Raw genomic sequence first — 25538 nt, 5'->3', positions numbered from 1 at the left:
ATAGGAGAAGGGGAAAAAAACGTCCAAGGACCCTAGAAAGACAATTACAAGGAATCCTACTCTAGAAAAGAAATAAAGTAACCTAACTAGGAACAAATTTAGTACTTCTAGGAAAACATTAAATGGTACTTAGGAGACTATAAATAGACTAAGGAAAATATTAATAACCTATATATAAATAAATAAATAAATAAGGTAAATCCCAACTAGGAAAAGAATATTGACAATCTTGGAAAGTTTGACTAGTCTTCTCTCAAAACTTGGGCAGAAAGCAACTCTTGTTGTGGCTGATTCTTGGACTCTTCTTGACCTTATTTGCACGAAAATTGCCCTTAAAATTCCTCATCTTGGGCTTGAATTTGGGCCACCAAATAATTGTAGCATTTGGACAATTCCTCTCCTTTGGAATTGAGCTCTTCTTCTCCAATAAGACACCTTTGGATCAGCGATTGAAGCCCATTGAGCTTATCATTGAACTCCTTGGTTTGAGATCTTGTTATGGGCCTCCTTGGAGTTTCTAAAGCTTCATCCTTGTCCTTCAATGGAGTAAAGCTTCCTTGGATGCTATCACTAATCACCAGAACACCCACCCCAATATTACACCATGGAAAAGTAACAATTTCCAACTCACTAACACATATCAAGTGTCCTAATTTACTCAAGCACAAGAGGGAGAAAATTGCAGTAGCTTACCTAGCTGGACAGAACTACCACTTGCTAAGACTTGGATTCTTCAAGGTAAAAGTTGTCCTTTTTAACTTGTCTTAAATTATGCCTTCTAATAGCTTGAACTCCCTAATGTTCAAGAACCCTAATGGTATTTAATGGATGTTGTAGAGAGAAGAGAGAAAGCTCTGGAAATCAGATTTTTTTGTCAAAGTAAAATTGTCTGGAAAAAGCTGATATCTATCCCTTTTAAAGGTATCTGCTTTGGCCAACTTTCTCACTCATTTTGTGCCGTAATTTGTCAAGTAGGTGACTCACCTACTTGGACTTTTCACTTGGGCCTTTTTGGACTTGAGAACATTGGGCCTTGGCTGTCCATTTCCCCTTATTCTTCTAATCAACTTGGGCCAGATTAATTCAAGTAGGTGGTAGTGTACTTGGCCCAATAACATGGTCAAAAGAGTCCTAGTAGGTGATGCACCTACTTGGTCCTTTGGGCTAGACAATAAGTCAAAGTAGGTGATGCACCTACTTGGTCCTTTGGGCTTGTCAATAGTCAAAGTAGGTGATGCACCACTTATCGGGTTTAACTTAAAACTTATATACACTATGTCAATTTAAACTTTAGACTCAAATACCACCTTATGATCTCAAGTTTAAATACTTCCATCGACGTCAACTTTATCGGGTCGCATCAAAATCTATGGGCAGTTCACTTTAAACCTATTCTATTGTTACTAGTTGCATAGAAAACCAAGTCCATAATTATACCACACGGCAATTTCTAAGCGTCACATAAATAGAACTAGTACACATAGAATATGGGGTGTTACAGTTGCGTATGAGTTAGAGCTAACTCAAGAACTTTCAACCGTTCATCCGGTGTTTCATGTCTCAATGATTCTAAAATGCGTAGGTGACCCATCTCATATTTCTCCTACAGAAGATGTACAAGTTACGAGGGATCTCACTTATGAAAAAGTACACATTGCTATTCTGGATCGACAAATTAGGAGGTTAAGAAATAAAGAAGTAGCTTCTGTGAAAGTGTTATGGAGGAACCAACAAGTAGAAGAAATTACATGGGAAGCGGAAGGCGCAATGAAATTAAAGTATCCTAATCACTTCCAGACCGATGAGGAAGATGAAAATGTTGAGTTGAGGCGTTAACAAGTAAGTATAAGTCTATATGTTCAATGTGATTAATAGTAGTACTAATTTAGGCTTGAACTTGTTTGGGCTGGATAACTATGCTAACATTTGAGGACGAATGTTTTAAGGGAGGAAGGATGTAACATCCCGTATTATGCATATGATTATTTTATTCTTGTGACACTTGACATAGCCTTATAGTATAGGTGAGGGACCATGTTTCTTATATGATTAACGTTGGTTTAAACTAGCTCGGAAGGTGATGTGATGCCTTGCACATTTCAGCATGTGTACTGCAAGTTAACTCCAATGGGACTATTTAAACTCAAGACAGTAAGGTGGTAATTGAGCTTAAAGTTGAAAGTTAAGTGCTAAGTTAAAGCAAAAGGGTTTAATATTTAGAAAATGGAATAAAATAAGTGAGCTGTTTGCTTAAAACTTAACTAAGCTAGTAGGTGACAAACAGGTGCATCACCTACTTTGACTTATTGACCAGTCCAAAGGACCAAGTAGGTGTATCACCTACTTGAGCTATATGGATCTAGTTAAAAAGGCCAAGGTTTATGGATCAGATTTGGGCCTATGCTAATGGACTCACTTAAGGCCCAAACTACGTTAAATAAAAGGAAAATAAAATTAAAGCCCAGCAGCCAAATTTGCCAAAGCCCAATATATATTTAAGCCCAAGTGAAAGCTAGTAGGTGCATCACCTAGTTTGACATTTTGATCTTCTTGATGTACGTAAGCAGGTGCATCACCTACTTGACCAACTGCTAGTAGGATTTATGATCATATAAGGGGACCACATGATCTCAGATCCTTATGTTGATGCTTAGAATGAGGAGGGGAATTTAGTATCTCTACCATTTTCTATTCCCAAGTATCTTATGTTATATTATATTCCTTCCATAATAGACCTTTTGAGCTTAGCTTCCGGGCCTTAACAATCAAGAATAACTATGGTATCTCCCAAATTTTCGTATATGGAACGAACACAAAATCATAGACCTAACTTATCGGGGCTTTACTTTCCCTTCTCTTTTATCTCATGACGCTTTTCAGAGGTGAGACTTATAAGAACGCATAGTTGTTAATATAAACTCTAAAGTTTTATGCCGCACCTTCGAATAAGGCATTATTCTAAGTTATTTATCTATAGTTGTGCTAAAATTTACATATATGCCCAAACTTTTCTGGTCAAAATCTTCACAACATAATGATACAAGGAAATGTTTTCCCAAATTGTTCAAAACTCAAGTCAATAATCACAGAGAGGCATAATGTACAAATAAATAAGTCACAGTGGGTATGACACATAGGAAGATTAGCACAAAAGGGAGCGCATAATATACGGGCTTTAAGCTATAGAAATATATGGTGTACGCACGCATATGGTTCATAGGGTAGCGTGTGAGCGAATGAACTATAAGGAATGTAGGAAATGGACTAGATGAGCACATGATGCATTAGTACTAAAGCTACAAAATATATAATATAGCATGGATTATTGACCTAACATGCCAGTAAGTACACTTATGAAATATGAGCAAGTGAACACATGACACATGGCTAGAAAGTTGTAAGGCCTGTAATGTTTAAGCAAGTAGGCTACGAGGCATGTAATATACATAGAAATGGTTTATGATGCATATGACATGTAAACAAGTGATATGTGAGTCATATAACCCACGAGCACTAATTTTGCTTATAGCATATGATCAATTAGCATGCAGTACCCACACAATATGGACAAGTGACATGTGGAAAGTAACCAGTGCAATAAATAGCATGTAAGGAAAAGGTCCTATGAAAACATATAACAATAAACAAGGGTGCTATTGATGTAATTCTCACAAGAAGAACTACGATCTAATGCGGAAATCAAAGACGGAAAGTAAAGATAAATAGATTGACACAAGAAAATGAAATCTAAAGCAACCTAAAGGTATATTAAACCTAAAGACCTCAATCGATTGATCCACAATCAAGCACCGAATCTCTTACAATGACCTCAAGGGAATCGATATCCCAAGCAACCAACGTTTCTAACAAAAGGCAACAAAAGCTTAACCGAGCTCTCAACACTCAAACATGAGTTTTCAGTTTTTAACATCAATAATAATCTGAGTCTAAAATGAACCCAAGCTAGCTATTTATAGTTTTAGAAATAAAGGGCCCAAAAGTGACCCGAAATGCCAAAGGGCGAGCTGGGTCGGGTCGCCTAGTGGATTGGGCGATGTGCCGACACAGTTGGTGAGTAATCCTGCGTGGTCCTTCAGCTTAGCCATGTTTCGGAACAATGGGCGTGTCATGTCCCAAATCCCATTAAGACGGACAGGCACCCGATGGCCTCTATGCCTGAGAGAACCAACATGTAACCTGTGCTTACTATGCAGATAACTATGACAATCTTGTGATAAGTTCACATAGTATGCAGCGATACAAACTAACATAAGTAGACCCAAAACTTATATACAACATTTGGTTGTTGAGGCCACAACTTGTTATGACACAACTGAACCATAAACATAAGTCTACAAAGCCTCTAAAAGATAGAAAACCTAAGAGTAGGTCGGGAAAGACCCTGCCTTACTCTTAACTACGATACAATACCAAAAATGAATCTACCAAAGACTCAGTAAAGCTTTGAATCAATCTGGAGCTCACCAAAAGTAGTTGAGTGTTATGTTCCCCTATCGAGGAGGTCTACTAGATGAAGTACATGTGCCTGTAGCATGAAATAAAGCGTCCCCCGCGAGGGACGTCTGTACGAGAAAATGTACTGAATATGTAAGGCAAGTATAGAGTACAAAACATATAATGAAGTAATTCTATACACTAAGGAGAGGGGGAAAATATTGTTAGCTATTTGGAGATCATACGTTGCCACTATGTTTCCTTCACTAGGAATAGAACTTCGGAAATTCACTTATTGATATTAACCTCAAGTATCAGATTTCATGCCGAAGAATATTGAATCGAATAACCTTACATACCTTATCTTCTGATCAATACGACTATCATGATTCAGCCTCCCCTTTCAGGTTTTTATCTACAATATAAGTTATGATAAATTTAAATTAGCAGCTATCACACCGTGATCCTCGTAAAAGAGTAGCTAACTTTGACGGATAATGAGCTCATACAGCACTTAAAACAATGTGTATCACCACACCCTCCTTCTCTGCCCAATACATACATTATATATCATTTTCCAAGATTACCCAAACTGCACCAACAACAATACACATAAAACAGCCTCAAGTATTCTTTATCATACAACCAATTATTGAACTCACCTCCCCCTTGAGTTCTTTATGACAGCACACCCATAATTCCTCACTCAAACTCATACATGAGGAGGAAGAAAATGGAGCAGTCACCTTACCTCTATTTCTGCAACTTCTCCTTATAACTTGAATTCCTCTAGAACTTCAACTTCCCTTCACACTTAAACCAAAGAAGAAGAGAAAAGTATCTTAATATCCAAGGGAGTGAGCAGTAGCTTCTGAAAAATATTATGCCTTTATACCTATACTTGAGCAAGAATAACATGTTTTCCTAATCATCCATGGGAGAATTAAGTTAAATCCATAAGTGTTTTCACTTACCTTGACTTGCAGAGATGATGGTTTCTTCAAGAACCCTAGAAGAACTTTAAGGCTGATGTTTAACCCTTAAGGGAAAGAGAGAGAAAGAGCTGGAGCTAATCCTCAATAATGTGTGTTAAAATGAGTGAGAATAGCAACCAATATATCTTTATATTGAGCTTTTTTTACCTTTAATAATATCCACTAGAAAGCTTCATTTTCAGCCACTAACTGGTCAAGTAGGTGATGCACCTGCTTATGTATATCAAGCAGCTCAAAAGGTCAAACTAGGTGATGCACCTACTAGCTTTCACTTGCGCTTAAATGTATTGGGCCTTGGCAGATTTGGCTGTTGGGCTTTAGTTTCATTTTGTTTTATTTAACATAGTTTGGGCCTCAAGTTAGTCCATTAGCATAGGCCCAAATCTGATCCATAAACCTTGGACTTTTTAACTAGATCCATATAGCTCAAGTTGGTGATGCATCTACTTGGTTCTTTGGACTGGTCAATAAGTCAAAGTAGGTGATGCACCTACTTGTCACCTACTAGCTTAGTTAAGTTGAGCAAGCAGCTCACCTATTTTATTCCATTCTCTAATTATTAATCTCTTTTTCTTTAACTTAGCACTTAACTTTCAACTTTAAGCTCAATTACCACCTTTCCGTCTCGAGTTTAACTACTTCGTTGGAGTTATAACTTGCAGTACACATGCTGCAACGTGCAAGGCATTACATCACCTTCCGAGCTAGTTTAAACCAATGCTAATCATATAAGAAACATGGTCCCTCACCTATACTATAAGGCTATGTCAAGTATCACAAGAATAGAATAAGCATATGCATAATACGGGTTGTTACATAAATGATACCTCTTCATGTATTCCCACCATGTGACAGCATACCCCTCGAATTGGGCGATAGCATAGTAACTACTTTTGACCTCCGCCATTTCATTAACATTGAAAATTCGGTCACATTGCGACTCCCATTCTAAGTAAGTATCGGGATTGCATTCCCCTTTGAATGTTGGAAGAGTCGTTTTGATAGAATTGATGCCAACATCTCAGCCTCCATGGCCACCTTGGTCATTATAGTGATAACCCCTTTAATAGCGGTTACCATGTTCTTCTGTAGCATCTTGGCAGACTTCAGGATGGACATTGGCTTCCCATTGATTTCCACTTTGAGGGTGGTTCCCATGTTGTCTCCTATCAAATGGCATTGGACTCAATCTACCTCTTGGTCCACCTTGCAATAATTGACCTCTTGGTCGAATCATTGGTGACTCATTCCATGTGGCTTCTTCACCTTCACCCTCATAACCTCCTTGATCTTCATCATTCCTCACCTCATTCACGGGATTGGGTAGTGGTTGTGGTCTTTGGTAGAGAATATTTTGGGTAGATGGTGTTCAGTAAGGATGGCTTTGATTTAGTGGAGGTTCTTGACTAATCGGAAAATGGAATGGTCGATGGGTACTTTGGCTATTTGAACCCAATTGCACAAATGTTGGGTTCAAGGTTTGGTGGAGGGTTCCGGGTGTGAGAGGGGGAGAGTGAGTGTGTTCGTGCCCACTGGTAGAAGCACGAAAAGTTGCTTGTGGTGTAGAGTCATTGGAATTGACTCACCCTTCCACCGTAGCAATCCTACCGTCCATTCGTGCTATATCACCTCTCACAATGTTCAACACTTCCAGCAAAGTTGCCAAACTAATTTCTCCAACGGGTGCTTGAGTATCTCCTCCTGCCTCCATTGTACCTGACATTAAAACAACTCACAAAAACAAACAGCAAACAATGTTTGATGTAAAATGGATTACATCAACCCTATCAATTCACGAACTTCAATGATTTGATGGAGTGTTCACAAGGATGGAGGTTGTTTGGCATGTATGGATGCCAAGGAGGGAGTTTCAGTTGGGCAACACCATGTTTGGATGATAGCTTATAGCATGGGAGGCCTAACAAAGCGAGGAGGAGCAAGTGAAGAATGTGCTCCATTCGGCGAGCTGTAGGACACTTCCGCAACTCGCCAAAAGCCCTTTGGCGAGGGTTCCCAAGATCGCCAACTGCCTAAGGAGCTACAAAGGGGAAACCTGCTCACTAGGCAAGCGGAAGACCATTGGCACATCGCCAAGTGGATTGGGCGATGGTTCCTAGACCACCCAAAGTTCCAGCAACTTCCCAGCCAAGGGCAGGATCAGAGTTCCTGGCCGAGTTCATTGGGCGCATCGTCGAGCCAGTAGGTGAGCCCGACTTGGCTCGCCTATTGGCCCATTTCGGGTTACTTTTGGGCTCATCTATGTAATAATGGCTAATACTATAAATAGGCCTTTAGGGCTTCATTTTAGAGTAAGACTATTTTGAATATTGATGAATGATAAATTTAACTCCTTGTGTTAGCGTTGAAAGCTTGGTAAGCTTTTGTTGAAGATTGTTTAGAAACGAGGGTTGCTTAGGATATCGATTCCCTCGAGGTCTTCATAAAAGTTAGGTGCTTCTTGACGGATTAACGAGGTGAGGTCTTTGGGTTTAATATACCCTTAAGTTGCTCTTCGTTTCCTCTTTTTGTGTCTATCTATTTATCCGAATTTGGTACTTGTTAGGATCTAGATTGGAGGTTATTGGATTTAATACATCCTTTAGTTGCCAATTATTTCTTATCTTGTGTCTCTTCTTCTATCTTTCTTGTTTTCCGCTGTTTGTTGTAGTTCTTCTTGTGAGAATTACATCATTTGGTATCAGAGCCAAGCTTAGTATCGTTCCTACGATTCTAGTCTTGGGTTTGTTGCAACAAAAAATAAGTTCAAAACATTTCTGAGAAATTTCAGAAATGGGTTTCTTAGATCTGAGTCTTGCTTGAGTTTCTAAGGTTGGAATAGTTTTCTTCAACTATATTTGAGTCTTAGGCTGAGATTGGAAGGAGTTTGGTGCCTTATTGAAGGTTCCCCCCATTGAAGACTTGAAGAAGCTTGAAGAAGATGAAAATGGGTTTTAAAATTTGAAAGTTTCGGTTTGGAATTGAGAGCTAAAAGGTATTGGGTGTTGTTCCCCTCATCAAGGAGAGCATTCACCTAGATTGTCGTGAAATTCCGAGACAAAAATTTTAAGGGTTTTGTTTTTAGGTTCATCTTGTTCTTGAAGTTCTAGAAGAACATTCAAACCTTCAAGGAAGGGAATTTGAAAAGAAGGTGTTTGATTCCAAAAAGGAAGAAAAAGAAAGTATAAAAGTGTTTGTAAAGGGGGAATTTACCTAAAAGGGTAAAGACTAAGGGACAAAGGAAGGTGGGGAACCATAGTAGGTCCAATTTTGGAGCTGTAAAGTTGCAGCGAAGGGACATTGGGCGAGCCCAACTTTGCTCGCCTAAGTCCACTTGGCGCCTCGCCCTTTGGGCAGGTAGGTCGCTGAGTTGACCTTGTTTTGGAAGGTGCCACTGGAAATTTCGGCAAAGATAAGCCCTGGTCGCCGAATCACTCGGCGCATCACCGAACTTCCACCCATATCGCCAAGTTGCCTTGTCCAGTTGGCAAGTTTGGCGAGTCAATATTCAAGTTGGCGAGCTAAATTTCACGTTAGGCGAAGAAAATAGTGCATTTGGTGATCAGAAGCTCAACCTATGACCCTTTCTTCTCAGGTCCTAATTCTAGTTTCTTTTCTTTTGTTTCTAGTTCGTTGTCACAAATCCTAAACTGATTTTCAACTTGTAATTACCTACTTGTTGACTATTGGTTCTTGAATTCACTACCTTGTTAGTGCCTTTTATTTTTTGTGATATTTATTCGTTTTACTTTGTAGTAACTTCTTGACTCAAGTCCGTATGCTTTAATTGAGTCATCCATTTTTCTGTGAACAAAAATCTACTCCGGCCAAGAGTAGAAATTGAGACCTTGTGATCAATTGAGTATAAGCAATCTTCAACATTAGCCGCGCCAATTTGAGAGGCAATCAAAGGTGTGCAAACACGAGTCATTGTGAGCTCATTTTATTAATGCTAACATTGTTTGTTGTTTTTGTGAGTTGTCACTTTGTAGGTACACGGAGTTATAAGGAATCATGTCCTCAATAGCCTCAGACACATGTGACTATGATATGGGAGATTATGGTTGTGATGATGAGGGCTATGGATGTGAGGATAATGGAGATTATGGGGGCTATCAAGATAGCCATGATCAAGAGCCGAATGAGAATGAGAGCTACTATTCCGGAGGAGAATATGAGAAAAATGTTGAACACTGCTCTTATGGTGAAGATAGAGAGGAAGAAGGCTCTTGTGGTGGTTCCTATGATGATACCGGAACATGTTACACTTCCCACTCCCAGGATGAAGGTAAGGTGAAGTACAATACTCTATTATATAAGAAGTATGAGGAGCATGTCCCTAAGGCTTGTGAAGATTCATATTCTTACTCTTGTGCAAATCTTTACCCTAGTCGAAGTAGCGTGTATGTGTAACACCACATATTCTACGTGTACTAGTTCTATCTATATGACGCTTATAAATTGCCTTGTGGCATAGTTATGGACTCGATTTCCTATGCGACTAGTGACAATAGAATAGGTTTGAAGTTGCAATACGCCTTGCCTTCCAACACATATATGACTAAGTGAACTCAAAAACAATTCGAACTCGGGATAGTAAAAGGTGGCATTCGATGTAAAAGTCAAAGTGGTCCAGTGTAAGTGAGGTGCTTGCTTGACTAAACTAAGCTAGTGGGTGACAAGTAGGTGATGCACCTACTTAGAATTAGTGTACTGCATTTTAAGTGAAAAGGCCAAATAGGTGATGCCCCTACTTAGAATTAGTGGACTGAATTTTAAGTTAAAAGGGGCAAGTAGGGGATGCACCTACTTAGATAAGTGGACTGCATTTAAGTGAAAAGCAAGTAGTTGATGCACCTACTTAAAAACTTGGGGCAAAAATTAAGAAGGTGATGCACTTGCTTGCTTAAAAGTAAAGGACCATATTATTTCTCCAATTTATTAAGTGAAAACGTCCAAAAGGGACCTCTAAAGTACTCAAGCTTATCACATCTCCTTCATCGCTTATTCTCCAGAAAATTGCTCCCAAGGAAAGCCATAGAAGCTCCAAGAGTTCTAGTCTATAGCTTCACCATTAAAATCTGAAGCAAACCCTTTGTTTTTAAAGTACAAGTTAGTAGAACATATCCCATCTTAAGTTAGAACTCAAGTGAATAATCTGATTTAACATCAAGTTAAGGGGGAGAGGACAACCTAAACCTTGAAGAATCCAAGTCTTAGCAAGTGAGGTTTCTGTCCAGCAAGGTAAGCTATGGAAATTTTCATCCCTCTCTCATTCTTGCATTGTTTGTAAAAAAATTTATGTGTTAATGAACTAAGGAGTGTTGTCTCTATATGGTGTGAGCTTGGTAAATGTTCAGGAAGGAGGTGCTGGTTGGGACAGCCATGGAGTGCAGTCCCCTTAAATTTTGATTGTGAGCTCGTTTTGAGCATCTTAAATGTAATGTTAGTTGGAACTCACGGGATGTTGATCGGAAGCCGTATGTCATATTGCTATTTCCACATTGTGATTCCTAGGGACTATTTTGTGTATCGTAAAATAAGGGGGTGTGGCTGGTTATGTGCAGAGAAGTGATGGGAACTGGTTATAGGATAGAACATTGAAAGTGTAGTGATACACCACTTAATTGAGTGTTGCATGAGCTTACTTCCTGCCATCCCTTTGTATATTGATTTCCAAATGTTATGAAGCCTGAGGAATTTCGGAGGACCATATAAGAAGGGTTGTATAGTACAGGAAAAAAAATTAAAGGAGAATGGGTGGGAAGAACACCCTTGATGGGATCAATTATAGACTTACTACCAATTACTGTTTTGGTCTGATCAAGTAGCCCAAACTTGTTTATCAGCTACTAATGCTAGTTTTATTATTTACTCCATTGTAGATAAATAATCTGAAAGGAAGACGGTTAACTCATTGTAATATCCAAAGTTGTGCAGCAAGGTATGTAAGGCTATTTGATTTCCTATTTCTTGGCATGAATCCAACACTTGTAAGCTTTCTAAGTGCCCTTGGTAGTGACTGATCCATAGTTCCAGTTCCTACTCTCTAGAGCATTAAAGTGAGTACTCTAATATGAGTTTATTACTAAATGTGTGTGCTTACTCTACCGAGTATTAGCATGCAAGGTTTAAATGTGTTTCATAGCCAAAGTACCCTTGGCACATATTCCCCTTATATAAATCAAAGTGATCCTAGATTACACATGGTACATATGTTTATATGTTGGATATAAAATCTACCCATATCAAGCCAACTTGCTTCAATTGTCTATTCCATCATATATGTCATCTTGTCACATGTTCATATGTTCCCTTTATTGGTTATTACTCCATTGTGTTAGACTATTATGTTACCTCACAAGATCCCTACTTGCTCTATTGTACATTTTATATGTACTTACTTGGAATATGTATCCGTCCTTAAGTTGAATCTGACCACGTTCTCCATTGGTTCCACTTTCATATGTACCTTGTATTTGATATTAGTTAGTGAGTATTTGGCTACCATATAGAGTTCAAATCTCTTGGTTGAATGTTAAATGTCTTCACTTGATATGTGCTTCAATTTAAGATGTCAAAATGCTTACTGAGTCAGATAAGCTCCTAAATATTACGTTGGTGTCACATTTGCTTCACATGTCATTGTTATTATCGCAAGTCCATATTCACATGTCTTCTACTAGTAGTTCATAGTTCCAAGTCTCAACAATGATTATGACCACCAAAACAATAATCTCGAAAGAGTTATGATCATTAAAAGAATAATCTCAAAAGAGTTATCAACATCAAAACAACAATCCCAAAGATTAAACAATCTAAGTGAAGCAATTTGTATAATGATGGGTGGCAGCCTAGGGGCAAATGCCTACCATAGGTTGGTCCCAATTGGTATGGAAGGGTGGCATCTCAGGAGCGAAAGCCTAGCATGGGCCGATCCCAATTGATATAGAAGGGTGGCAGCTAGCATGGGCCAATCCGAATTGGTTGACTTATGAGGACAACATCCCAGGGGTTAGATGCCTAGAATGGGTCATCCTCTTCTACCACTAATTAGCTGGTCATTTGTATCATATGTCTTATAAAGATTAGAATGCACAAAAAAGTAAAGAAAAGGATGTAACATACATGATTCCAAAAGTATAAGCAAAGGTGGTCTCTAATCCTTACCTATTTGTATTTGGTTTCACTTGAGGTCTCATTTTACATATGGTTGCATTATGCCTTACATATTCAGTACATTATTTCGACTGCGTCCCTCATTGGGGACGCTGCATTCCATGCTGCAGGTACAAGTACTCAACTAGTAGATCTCCCCCATAGAAGCACATGATACTCAGCGGTTGTTGGTGAGCTCCATGTTGATTCGGGGCTCTGCCGAGTCTTTACTATGCGTATTTTGATAGTTGTACAGTCATGGATTCTGGTAGAGGCTTTGTAGACATTTTAAAACTATCAGCTGTAGTCATAGTTTTACCTGTCAAAGGTATTGGTTCAGCTAGTCGACATGTGTTGTATATGCAACTTTTCAGTAGCAAATCTATATGCATAGTAGTTCACTTTCTCGTCATACGTCACTTGTAAAGCATGTGTTCATATGGTACTTGTTCGCCTAACCTAGGGTGAGGTGTGACAGTATGGATACACTAGCTCAAATCAAAGTCATCCGAGGGTAAGAAGAGAGTGTGCTACTCTAAAGTCTAAGGATACTATATCCTATACCTCTCGAGGTAATGCACACTTAACGGGATATGGGAACCAAGGTAGGTATGAAGGATGTGTCAAGAGTCGCGGTACCAAAAGAATTGATTTTCCCATCTTTAAGGGATGGCGTGATCTCGAGGTTATCTTTATTGGGAGTGGCAATGTGAGCAGATTTTCCAACGCCATGATTTGAGAGGTCCAGAGTGTCCCTTGTATGCCCTTGGTAATTTGAAAGATCTTGCATTGGGTTGGTGGACTCAAGAGGAAAGGCTCCGCACACTCCAAGGAAATACCCACCCATTGACATGGGAAGGATTGAAAGGGATGATGAGGTTCAAGTATGTGCCAAAAGGGTACACAAAGCTTTTCAATGTCGATCCAAGAAGACTAGTTCTTAGGACAAAGGTTTGGGACTTGACCTTGTCCTTTATGATGGGTACTATATGAACTACATCACTCCAGAGGTGGTAGCCTACTTGGGACTACCTCGACTACAAAGGACCTATCCATACACCATGGAGGGATGTAAGGTTACCGAAGGGGTAAGAGTCTATTTCACACTCGACAAATACTATGAGGAGGTTTGGTGTGATATAATTCCCATGGCTTCTTGTCACCTAAGTTTGGGGGCTGATTAGTTCAATGGCATAGGGTCCCAAATGAGCAGAGCGGGTACAAGTGTGTTGTGGATCATTGGGGAACACATCTATTTCCTCCTCCAAAGGTGAAAAGTGAGAGACAAAAGATTGAGCTCTTCTTCCCCAATAAGACACCTTTGGATCAACGATTGAAGCCCACTGAGCTTATCATTGAACTCCTTGGTTTGAGATCTTGTTATGGGCCTCCTTGGAGTTTCTAAAGCTTCATCCTTGTCCTTCAATGGAGTAGAGCTTCCTTGGATGCTATCAATAGCCATGACAATAGAGGATGTTTGGTTGTTCTTTGAGTTGGAGTCTCCTCGAATAATCTCTTTAAATGTTAACCTTTGTATTACCCATCATGCTTTGAGGATAAGCTTCTTGCTTATGACCTATATGGTTTTACAAGGTTTGGATTCGAGGACTCACTTTTATCTACTTGCATATGATGATACTCATATTTGTGTGGGTTACATATCTTATGTTAGTAGTGGTTTAAATTGGGCAAATGAGAGTCTCTTTGACAATGCTATACGATTCTTTTCCATGTGACCCCAGTGCCGTCCTTAAGAGTGCTGAATGTGGTAGTAACACCTTCTGTCATTTGCATGATTCTTCCGTGGTGTTATTTGATCCAATGTACTTGAATGTGGTATGTTTACCAATTTGGGTGGGGAATACTTATGTACTTGAACCTGCTTTTGAATTGGGAATGATTACTCTATTGAAGTTATCTAGTGCATTGGATGGGTCTCAATGTTTCTTCCTTAGCCAAGTATCTATTGCTTTGATGGGTTACAAACCCTTGGTTAATATGTGTGATGCTTGGTTATATGTTAAATTTGTGCATCCTTGGCATGGTGATGAGATTGTTATTGCTAACGCTAACCCTCATGCATGAGGATCTTTGTACTGTTTGCTTCCCCTATGGTTTTTCAACGTATAGATTCGAGGACGAATCCTTTTCAAGAAGGGGAGAATGATGTAAAATGGATTACATCAAGCCTATCCATTCACGAACTTCAATGCTTTGATGGAGTGTTCACAAGGATGGAGGCTGTTTGACATGTATGGATGCCAAGGAGGGAGTTCCATGCCTTGCATGGGAACATATGCACCTTGAAGGGGCTCCCAGTTGGGCAACACCATGCTTGGATGATAACTTGGAGCATGGGAGGCCTAATGAAGCGAGGAGGAGCTAGTGAAGAATGTGCTCCATTCGGCGAGCTGCAGGACACTTTGGCGACTCGCCAAAAGCCCTTTGGCGAGGGTTCCCAAGATCGCCAACTACCCAAGGAGCTACAAAGGGGAAAACTGCTAGGCGAGCTGAAGACCATTGGCGCATCGCCAAATGGATTGGGCGGTGGTTCCCAGACCGCCCAAAGTTCCAGCAGCTTCCTAGTCAAGGGCAGGAACAGAGTGCCTCGCCGAGTTCATTGGGCGCATCACCAATCCAGTAGGCGATCCCGACTTGGCTCGCCCATTGGCCCATTTCGGGTCACTTTTGGGCCCATCTATGTCATAATGCCTAATACTATAAATAGGCCTTTAGGCTTTCATTTTAGACTAAGACTATTTTGAATATTGATGATTGATAAATTTAACTCCTTATGTGAGTGTTGAAAGCTTGGTAAGCTTTTGTTGAACATTGTTTAGAAACGAGGGTTGCTTGGGATATCGATTCCCTCGAGGCCTTCGTAAGAGTTAGTTGCTTCTTGACGGATTAACGAGGTGAGGTCTATGGGTTTAATATAACCTTAGGTTTCTCTTTGTTTCCCCTTTTTGTGTCTATCTATTTATTCGGATGTGGTACTTGTTAGGATCTAGATTGGAGGTTATTGGATTTAATACATACTAGTTGCCAATTGTTTCTTATCTTGTGTCTCTTCTTCTATCTTTTTTGTTTTCCGCTGTTTGTTGTATTTCTTCTTGTGAGAATTACATCAACGTTAGCGTTAATAAATTGAACTCTCAATCACTCATGTTTACACACCTTTGATTGCCTCTCAATTGGCGTGGCTAATGTTGACAATTGTTATATTCCGACGATCACAAGGTACCAATTTTAACTCTAGGTCAGAATGGATTCTTGTTTGAAGAAGAACGGACGACTCAATTAAACAAACGGACTGGAATCAAGAATTAACTACTAAGTAAAATGAGAAAAGCACGAAAAGAAAAGGCACAAACAAAGAACTGAATTCAATAACCAATGGTCAACAAGTAGAGTATTTATTTACAAGTTGAAAATCGGTTTAGGATTCTTGACAAATGTTTGAGAATCAAAAGAAAAGAAACTAAGAATTCAAAACCTGAGATTGGGAATAACTAGAATTTTCAATCGCCGAATGACCTGTTTTAAGTTGAAGTTCAGCTCGCCAACTTAAAGATGGACTCGCCAAACTCTGCAAACGGACAAGGCAACTTGGCGATAGGGGTGGTAGTTCGGCGATGCACCGATGGGACTCGGCGACCAAGGGTTGGTTCCACCGAATATTCCAGTATCTCCCTCAAATGGGTGACCAAATCGGCGAGCAACCTGCCCAAAGGGTGAGGCGCCGGTTGGTTAGGAGATGCACGCTTTTGCTCGCCCAATGGACCCTCTACAATTCCTTCAATGCTCTGAAATTTGAAATCTGGTGGTCCCCCCTGCTCTTGTCCTTTAGTCTTTTAGTACTTGCCCCTTTTGTAATTTCCCTTTTAATTAACACTTGTACTCTTTCTCTTTCTCCCCCTTTTGGATCAAACCCCTTCTTTTCAAATGTTCTTCCCTTTGAAGCTTGGAATACTCTTTAAAACTTCAAGAACAAGATGAAGACCCAAAATAAAACCCCGAAGATATTTAGCTCGAAATTTCACGAAATTTGAGATACATGCTCTCTTAGATATAGGGAACAATCCCCAATACTTTTTAGCCTTCAATTCCAAACCAAATCCTTCAAATTTTAAAACTCACTTTGTCTTCTACAAGCTTCTTCAACAGTGGATTCTTCAACAAGCCTCCAAACTCCTTCCAATCTCAGCCTAAGACTCAAATAGGGTTGGAGAACATTATTCCAACCTTAGAAACTCAAACAAGACTCAAATCTAAGAAACCCATTTCAGCAAATTCACAAAAAATGAAAATGAACAGATTTTTTTTGTAACAAAACCCCAAAACTAGATTCGTAGGAACAAAGCTAGACTCGACTCTGATACCAAATGATGTAATTCTCACAAGAAGAACTACGATCTAATGCTGAAATCAAAGACGGAAAGTAAAGATAAATAGATTGACACAAGAAAAGGAAATCAAAAGCAACCTAAAGGTATATTAAACCTAAAGACCTCAATCGATTGATCCACAGTCAAGCACCGAATCTCTTACGATGACCTCAAGGGAATCGATATTCCAAACAACCAATGTTTCTAACAAAAGGAAACAAAAGCTTAACCAAGCTCTTAACACTCAAACATGATTTTTCAGTTTTTAACATCACTAATAATCTGAGTCTAAAATGAACCCAAGCTAGCTATTTATAGTTTTAGAAATAAAGGGCCCAAAAGTGACCCGAAATGCCAAAGGGCGAGCTGGGTCGGTTCGCCTAGTGGATTGGGCGATGTACCGACCCAGTTGGTGAGTAATCCTACGTGTTCCTTCAGCTTAGCCACGTTCTGGAACAATGGGCGAGTTGGGGTCATCGCCTAGGGACTTGGGTGATCCGCCGATTGGCTCTGGCTCACCAAAGTGTCCAGCTGCAACTTTAAAGGCGTGGAATCCCTTGTTTGATGTCAATAGCATCTCAAGAACCTCCATCTTCATAAATAGTCCCTGCATCCTTTGAAGGTCTTGGGCCTAGCTCCTCGTAAATGGCCTTGGTGTAATCCGTTTTACATCAACTCTGAAGCGGATAATACTTACATTTGCACATTCTATGATATTAGGTAACCTGTGAGAAGGTAATCCACAAAGGGCAAATGACATACAAATAGATAAGTTATAGAACATGCAGCATGTATATTTGTAACAAACCATCTTTGGAAACTACGAGATATCCTATAGAACCACTCTACCATAATAAGGGCAAACACACTGTCTTAAACGTTCAGTCACAGATGGGATAGTCTACTCATATTCCTTATTCACCTCAAAACACATACAATTTATTTCCCCATCTACTCTCTTCAATCTCCTAAGAATTCTTATAGGTGTTCTGCTATTGGGACTTGGCTTCCGTCTAGGTCAATATAAATACTACAGTCAAGATATAAAAGAAAATCCTCAATAGTTCATCTTTTAGAGTAGGAGGCCGAGGTCAACTTTGCCTTCATTACTATCTTGTGTACCTGGTTCCCTTTGAAGGTCGAAATAGAAAATAAAGAATATTAGAATGCGGAATCACAAAGAAAAGAAACAAAAAAAATGAACTAAAGATATGGAAAATTCGAAGAAAAGATCCACGAATTTCCAAGAATTAGATGTTCTAAGGTCTTGAAAAGATCCAAGTAACAACGTATAGATTTATGGAAGAAATCTAACGCCTTTACTTGAGAAAACGAATCATAACGATAGATTCGGATCTTGACCGCTTTATAAGTAACTAAAGACAATAATTAGTATGTAGAAACTAATCACCTTCTAAAGAATACCAAAAAGAAACCAAAGATATCACAAGAAGAAGTTACTTTATAACTTAAACTATGAAACTAGTAAAGATTTAAAGATAAATTATCAAAGAACAAGTCACAAAGGTTCAAAAAACTATCTCAAATATTATTAATACCAATCTAAATTGTCTTTAATGAATGAAAAGGACTCCTATATATAGGAGAAGGGGGGAAAACGTCCAAGACCCCTTATAAGAAGCTAAAAAGTCAGTCAAACCCTAGAAAGACAATTACAAGGAATCCTACTCTAGAAAGGAAATAAAGTAACCTAACTAGGAAGAAATTTAGTACTTCTAGGAAAGCATTAAATGGTACTTAGGAGACCATAAATAGACTAAGGAAAATATTAATAACCTATATATAAATAAATAAATAAGGTAAATCCCAACTAGGAAAAGAATCTTGACAATCTTGGAAAGTTTGGCTAGTCTTCTCTCAAAACTTGGGCAGAAAGCAACTCTTGTTGTGGCTGATTCTTGGACTCTTCTTGACCTTATTTGCACGAAATTGGACCTTAAAATTCCTCATCTTGGGCTTGAATTTGGGCCACCAAATAATTGTAGCATTTGGACAATTCCTCTCCCTTGGGCTTGAGCTCTTCTTCCCCAATAAGACACCTTTGGATCAGCGATTGAAGCCCGTTGAGCTTATCATTGAACTCCTTGGTTTGAGATCTTGTTGTGGACCTCATTGGAGTTTCTAAAGCTTCATCCTTGTCTTTCAATGGAGTAGAGCTTCCTTGGATGCTATCATTCCCCTCTTCTTGAAGAGAATTCGTCCTCGAATTCAAATCTGCATCGAAATGGGAAAGATCAGAAACATTAAAAGTAGCACTAACTTGGAATTCACCAGGAAGATCAAGTTTATAAGCATTGTCTCCAATCCTTTCAAGGACTTTGTATGGCCCACTTCCTCTAGGATCTAGTTTGGTCTTTCTTTTGGAAGGAAATCTTTCCTTTCTCATATGCACCCAAACCAAGTCACCAAGTTTAAAAACAACATATTTTCTACCCTTATTCCTTCGCAATGCAACCTCCTTATTCTTCTTTTCAATTGCATGAATTTTTTTCATCATATCAGCCTTCTTCTTACACCAAAATGTCCCATTAGTCATCCACAATGTGCTTCCCTTCTTGAGAGTGCATCAGCAACCACATTCTCCTTTCCTTGTTTGTAAGCAATTACATAAGGAAAAGTTTCAATAAACTCTACCCATTTAGCATGCCTACGACTAAGTTTACCTTGGTTCTTCAAGTATTTTAATGACTCATGATCAGTCTTGACCACGAATTCTCGAGGCCACAAGTAGTGCTGCCATGTAGCTAACGCCCTTACCAAGACATATAGCTCCTTACCATAAGTTGAGTAGTTCAATGTTGCTCCACTTAGCTTTTCACTAAAGTAGGCAATTGGCTTGGAGTCTTGCATCAAAACTGCACCTATGCCCTTACCAGAGGCATCACACTCAACTTCAAAAGACTTAGAAAAATCAGGCAATTGCAAAAGAGGAGTGGAACACAATTTATCCTTTAGCAAGTTAAATGCATCCTCTTGTTCCTTTCCCCATGTAAAAACCTTATCTTTTTTAATAACTTCAGTTAAAGGAGCAGCAACGGTGCTAAAGTCTCGCACAAACCTCCTATAAAAACTAGCAAGTCCATGAAAACTCCTAACTTCAGTTACACTATTAGGTTTAGGCCATTCTTTTATTGCCTTGATTTTCTCATCATCTACTTCAAATCCCTTTGAACGGACCACAAAACCTAAGAAAACCACACGATCCACACAGAAAGTACACTTTTTGAGATTAGCAAATAAGCGTTGATTTCTAAGAACTTCACAAACTTGTTTTAAGTGCTCTAGGTGTTCATCCAGATTTTGAGAAAAGATCAAGATGTCATCAAAATACACCACAATAAATTTTCCATGGAAATCTTTAAAAACATGATTCATTAGCCTTATAAAAGTGCTTGGTGCATTAGTCAAGCCAAAGGGCACAACTAACCACTCATAAAGTCCATATTTGGTCTTAAGAGCAGTTTTCCATTCATTTCCATGATTCATAGGAATCTGATGGTAACCACTCTTTAGATCAATTTTAGAAAAGATTTTGGAACCATATAGTTGGTCCAATATGTCATCAAGACGACGGAGAGGATGGCGATACTTTACCGTTATCTTGTTGATGGCTCGACAATCTACACACATCCTCCATGTTCCATCCTTTTTGGGGACCAATAGGACTGGAACAGAGCATGGGCTCATACTCTCACGAACAAATCCCTTTTCAAGCAATTCTTCAACTTGCCTTTGTAATTCTTTAGTCTCTTCAGGATTGCTCCTATAGGCAAGCCTATTAGGAAGTTGAGACCCAGGCACAAAGTCTATTTGGTGCTCAATCCCTCTCAAAGGTGGCAATCCCTTTGGAGTGTCATCAGGAAAAACATCTTCAAAATTCTGCAACAGAGAAGAAACACTATTTGGCAAAGAAGGAGTTAGTTGTTCAAAATTAATCAATACTTCTTTGTAAGTAAGTAATATTATGGGCACCCCCTCTTTCCTAGCATTCAAACACTCTTTGGATTTTATATAAAGGCTCTCATTTTTCTTTTCCTTAGCCTCTTTCCTCTCACCAAAACATTTTTTTTTTTTACTCACACCCTCTTTTACCTCTTTACTTAGATCGCTGCCCTCTCTCTCTTTCTCTCGGGAATCTCTCTTTTTTTCCATCTCTTCGCCTTTTTCTTTTCCCTCAAGCTCACTTTTTACCTCTCCCTTTTGTTTTCCCATTGTTTCCCTCAATCGTTTTTGATCTTCAAACACTTGAGAAGGAGATAATGGTGCAAGAGTATACTTCTTACCATTATGCAGAAGACTATACCTATTCTTTCTCCCATGATGAGTAGTACCCCTATCATACTGCCAAGGTCGGCCAAGTAAAACATGACATGCTTGCATTGGAACTACATCACAAAGAGTTTCATCTTCATATTTACCAACATTGAATGAAATCATGCATTGTTTGTTTACTTTTACTTCTCCACAATCATTCAACCATTGGAGCCTATATGGGGTAGAGCGCTTCATGCATGCAATTCCTAGTTTATCCACCAAGTATGAACTCACCACATTTGCACAACTTCCCGCATCAATAATCATAGAATAAGTCTTCCCTTTTATCCCACACCTAGTATCAAACAAATTTTCTCTCTGCCCTTCATCAACACTACCCAAATTGATAGTCATAATTCTCCTAACCACCCCAATTATACCATCATTAGGCAGTTCCAAATCATCTTCCTCACTTACACCTTCTCCCTCTTCTTCTTCCCCCTCACTTTTTTCACTCTCATACTCTCCATTCTCTCTAAGTAGGATGTTTCTTCTACTTGGACATTCATGCATCATATGCCCCCTTCCATGACATTTGTGACATTGAATAGAACTTGAAGGTTTAGAAGATTTAGGATTAAAGGTTTTACCTCCCTCCTCAACTTTACCTTTACCTCTATCATCTTGAGGTTTGGAAGGAGCTTTCCCCTCTTGAGTTGACCATGGCTTCTTAGAGATAGTGTTTGGTCGACTTCTCCATGAGTTATTTTGTTGCTATTTCTCAATTTGTTTTTAAACTTTTACAGACAAATCAACTAACTCATCTAAAGTTATATATTGTTGTATCTCTACTACATTAGCTATTTCTGTATTTAAACCATTTAAAAATCTAGCTATTGTAGCCACTTCTTCCTCCATGCAGTTAGCTTGGATCATAGCCAAATCCATGCTTTTGAATTACTCATCCACCGACACGGAGCCTTGCTTCAAGTGTTGAAGGCGAGACTGTAGATCCCTTTGGAAGTATGATGGAATAAATCGCTTCCTCATTACCCTCTTCATCTCTGCCCACGTAGCAATAGGTGGTAAATCCTCTTGCAATCTGTCCCTAGCAAGCTTTTTCCACCAAGAAGCAGCATAATCAGAAAACTCAACAACAACAAGTTTAACTTTCTTACCCTCAGAGTAGTTATGGCAATCAAAGATGTCTTCAACTCGTCTCTCCCAATGAAGGTAAAAGTATGGATCCCTTGTCCCCTTGAAAGATGACATCTTCATCTTTATACTATTTATATTATCATCTTCTACTCTACCTCTTTGTCCCCTCGATTAAATTCAACATCAAAATCATCATTGTCATATTCAGGATTTACAAAAGGGATGGGGTACACTCTTTCTAACTTGGGGTCTAAGATTATTTGGGGGTACAACATCATTTTCCCTCCTAATTGCAGCTATGGTTTCATTCTGCTCGATAATCATATCCCTCATCTCTTGAAATTGAAGGGTCCATCTCTCAAATTGTTGGTGCATAGCTTGAAGGGTGAAGTCGTTCCTTCCTTTGACCACAACTTCTAAACGAGCCCTTTCCTCATCACCACCTGAATTAGACATCTAAAAAAAAGAATAAATGATCAAGTATCACACTTTTAATATGGTTTTTACCCTCTTTTAAACTCAGCCACACTTGCCTTTTTCCACTCAAAATAACCTTTAAACGAGAATACTTTGTAGATTTATAATTAAACCAAAACATGTATCAAGTTCGTAGTAATGAAGTATGAAATCTAGGGGTACAAAAAGAAAGTAAAGAACTAGTCCTAGAACAAGTAGGATTTAGTTGAAACGAAACACGAATAAAAAGGAACTTATTTTAGAATTATAAGAAAAAGAAAAAAAATTCCTCTTATTCTTAAAGATCTAAAATCCCCTCTTCTTGCTACCTTCTTGCTTGGAAGTAATAAGCTTTCTTGGGTATCAAGTAATCAAATTTCTTGGAGGACAAGTAATCAAATTTCTTAGAGAGCAAGTTATAACTTTTTTTTTTCTGTTCATGCTACTGTAAATTTTTTTTGATCACGCTACTGTAATTTTTATTTATTTATTTTTTGCTATAATATAAGAAGAAATCCCAAGATTTATCAAGAACGGAATCTTGATAGAACCGCTCTGATACCACTTGACAACAGCAAGGTTAAGGAGATCACAAATAGAGAATTGAATATTAGAATGCGGAATCACAAAGAAAAGAAACAAAAAAACCGAACTAAAGATATGGGAAATTTGAAGGAAAGATCCACGAATTTCCAAGGATTAGATGCTCTAAAGTCCTAAAAAGATCCAAGTAGCAACGTATATTTATAGAAGAAATCTAACGCCTTTACTTGAGAAAATGAATCAAAATGATAGATTCGGATCTTGACCGCTTTATGAGTAACTAAAGACAATAATTAGTATGTAGAAACTAATCACCTTCTAAAGAATACCAAAAACAAACCAAAGATATCACCAGAAGAAGTTACTTTATACCTTAAACTATGAAACTAGTAAAGGTTTAAAGATAAATTCTCAAAGAACAAGTCACAAAGGTTCAAAGAACTCTCTCAAATATTATTAATATCAATCTAAATTGTCTTTAATGAAAGAAAAGGACTCCTATATATAGGAGAAGGGGGGAAAACGTCCAAGGCCCCTTATAAGAAGCTAAAAGGTCAGCCAATCCTAGAAAGACAATTACAAGGAATCCTACTCTAGAAAGGAAATAAAGTAACCTAACTAGGAACAAATTTAGTACTTCTAGGAAAGCATTAAATGGTACTTAGGAGACCATAAATAGACTAAGGAAAATATTAATAACCTATATATAAATAAATAAGGTAAACCCCATATTCTTGGACTCTTCTTGACCTTATTTGCACGAAATTGGACCTTAAAATTCCTCATCTTGGGCTTGAATTTGGGCCACCAAATAATTGTAGCATTTAGACAATTCCTCTCCCTTGGGCTTGAGCTCTTCTTCCCCAATAAGACACATTTGGATCAGCGATTGAAGCCCGTTGAGCTTATCATTGAACTCCTTGGTTTGAGATCTTGTTATGGGCCTCCTTGGAGTTTCTAAAGGCTTCATCCTTGTTCTTCAATGGAGTAGAGCTTCCTTGGATGCTATCACAAATAGTGAAGCTTGAACGCACCATAAAACATGAACTCTAATAACATGTATCAGGTACCTATAGAGTTATATCATGATTCATAAACTCTTAGAGTTAACCCCTTTGGGTTAATTAGATAGGTCTGGCCATACTAATAGATTTTTTTTAATATAAACAAGTGAGGGTGCTCCGACTCTTTTCCCATGCAAGATAGCAAATAATAACAAATAATAACAACTAGCATATGATCAATTTTTCCTCTCCCTTAACTGGACTATGACTAAAGAATTACTGCAGGCATATATATTATATGAACCCTAAAGTAGCTCTATTCAAATTGATGGAAGTCTATACATGTGAATAATGCTCTACTTCTCTTTTGCACTAATGATGTAGATGAACTAGGTCCATGTATCTTCTATCTAGGTAACCTTTCTATTTCCCTCTTTTTTTTCTTGTTGTTATCAGGACCAAATATCAAGACTTGAATCAATAATAAAATGACGTCTCTGTCTAACAAAGACATTTAGCAACCTCTCTTTGATAATCACCTATCTCACTCCTCTATAGTATTCTCATATCACCCCTACTCCTATGTTTAGAGAATTTTACATATCCCATCTCTTTCTAACGAGAAGCTCTACGTACATATTCGGCCTGTGTAATTCAAGCTTCATTCTCTCATGCTTCCTATCTAACAAGTACCTTTTAATCAAAACTAGTAGCTTCATGTAATCTAATCCCACTATGTACAACCTGACTAATCACAACTTACGTCTAACCAATCAATGTTTTTTCCTTTTGTTAACGTTACCCTTTAGTCGCATACTAATCCTCCATAGCCAAAACATAGATCATACTAGGAACTACCATACATATATCATTGTCTGAAAATGGCACACTTATCCCTAAGTTTTATAACCATGAAAAGAATACAAATGTTATTAGTACTTATTCGGGGTTGTTGGCACATACCATATAAAGCCAAATATTAACATATTCGAGATGATATATGGTGAGAATGTGGTCCTTGTCAATTAGGGGTATCTATAGTAACACTTTTGCACTGATACATCCACTATCAGATTGTCCACTGCCCTCTTCCGAAGAAAAATCTAGTT

General features: G+C 38.5%; 1 protein-coding gene across 1 annotated transcript in view; it reads right to left on the bottom strand.

The window, feature by feature from the left end:
* Nucleotides 1-22216, bottom strand: part of LOC125870142 (uncharacterized) — a 26544-nt gene extending 4328 nt beyond the window's left edge. The window contains exons 1-4 of the mRNA XM_049550487.1: nucleotides 22124-22216; nucleotides 21318-22042; nucleotides 20370-20912; nucleotides 20120-20207 (exon numbers count right to left, since the gene is read on the bottom strand). Coding sequence (XP_049406444.1) covers nucleotides 20120-20207; nucleotides 20370-20912; nucleotides 21318-22042; nucleotides 22124-22216 — 1449 coding nt within the window. The remainder of the gene's footprint in view (nucleotides 1-20119; nucleotides 20208-20369; nucleotides 20913-21317; nucleotides 22043-22123) is intronic.
* Between the last annotated feature and the right edge of the window lie 3322 nt (nucleotides 22217-25538).

This window comes from Solanum stenotomum, chromosome 7, assembly GCF_019186545.1.
Source record: "Solanum stenotomum isolate F172 chromosome 7, ASM1918654v1, whole genome shotgun sequence".
Classification (NCBI taxonomy): domain Eukaryota; kingdom Viridiplantae; phylum Streptophyta; class Magnoliopsida; order Solanales; family Solanaceae; genus Solanum; species Solanum stenotomum.
This window is presented reverse-complemented; position numbering and strand designations above follow the sequence as displayed.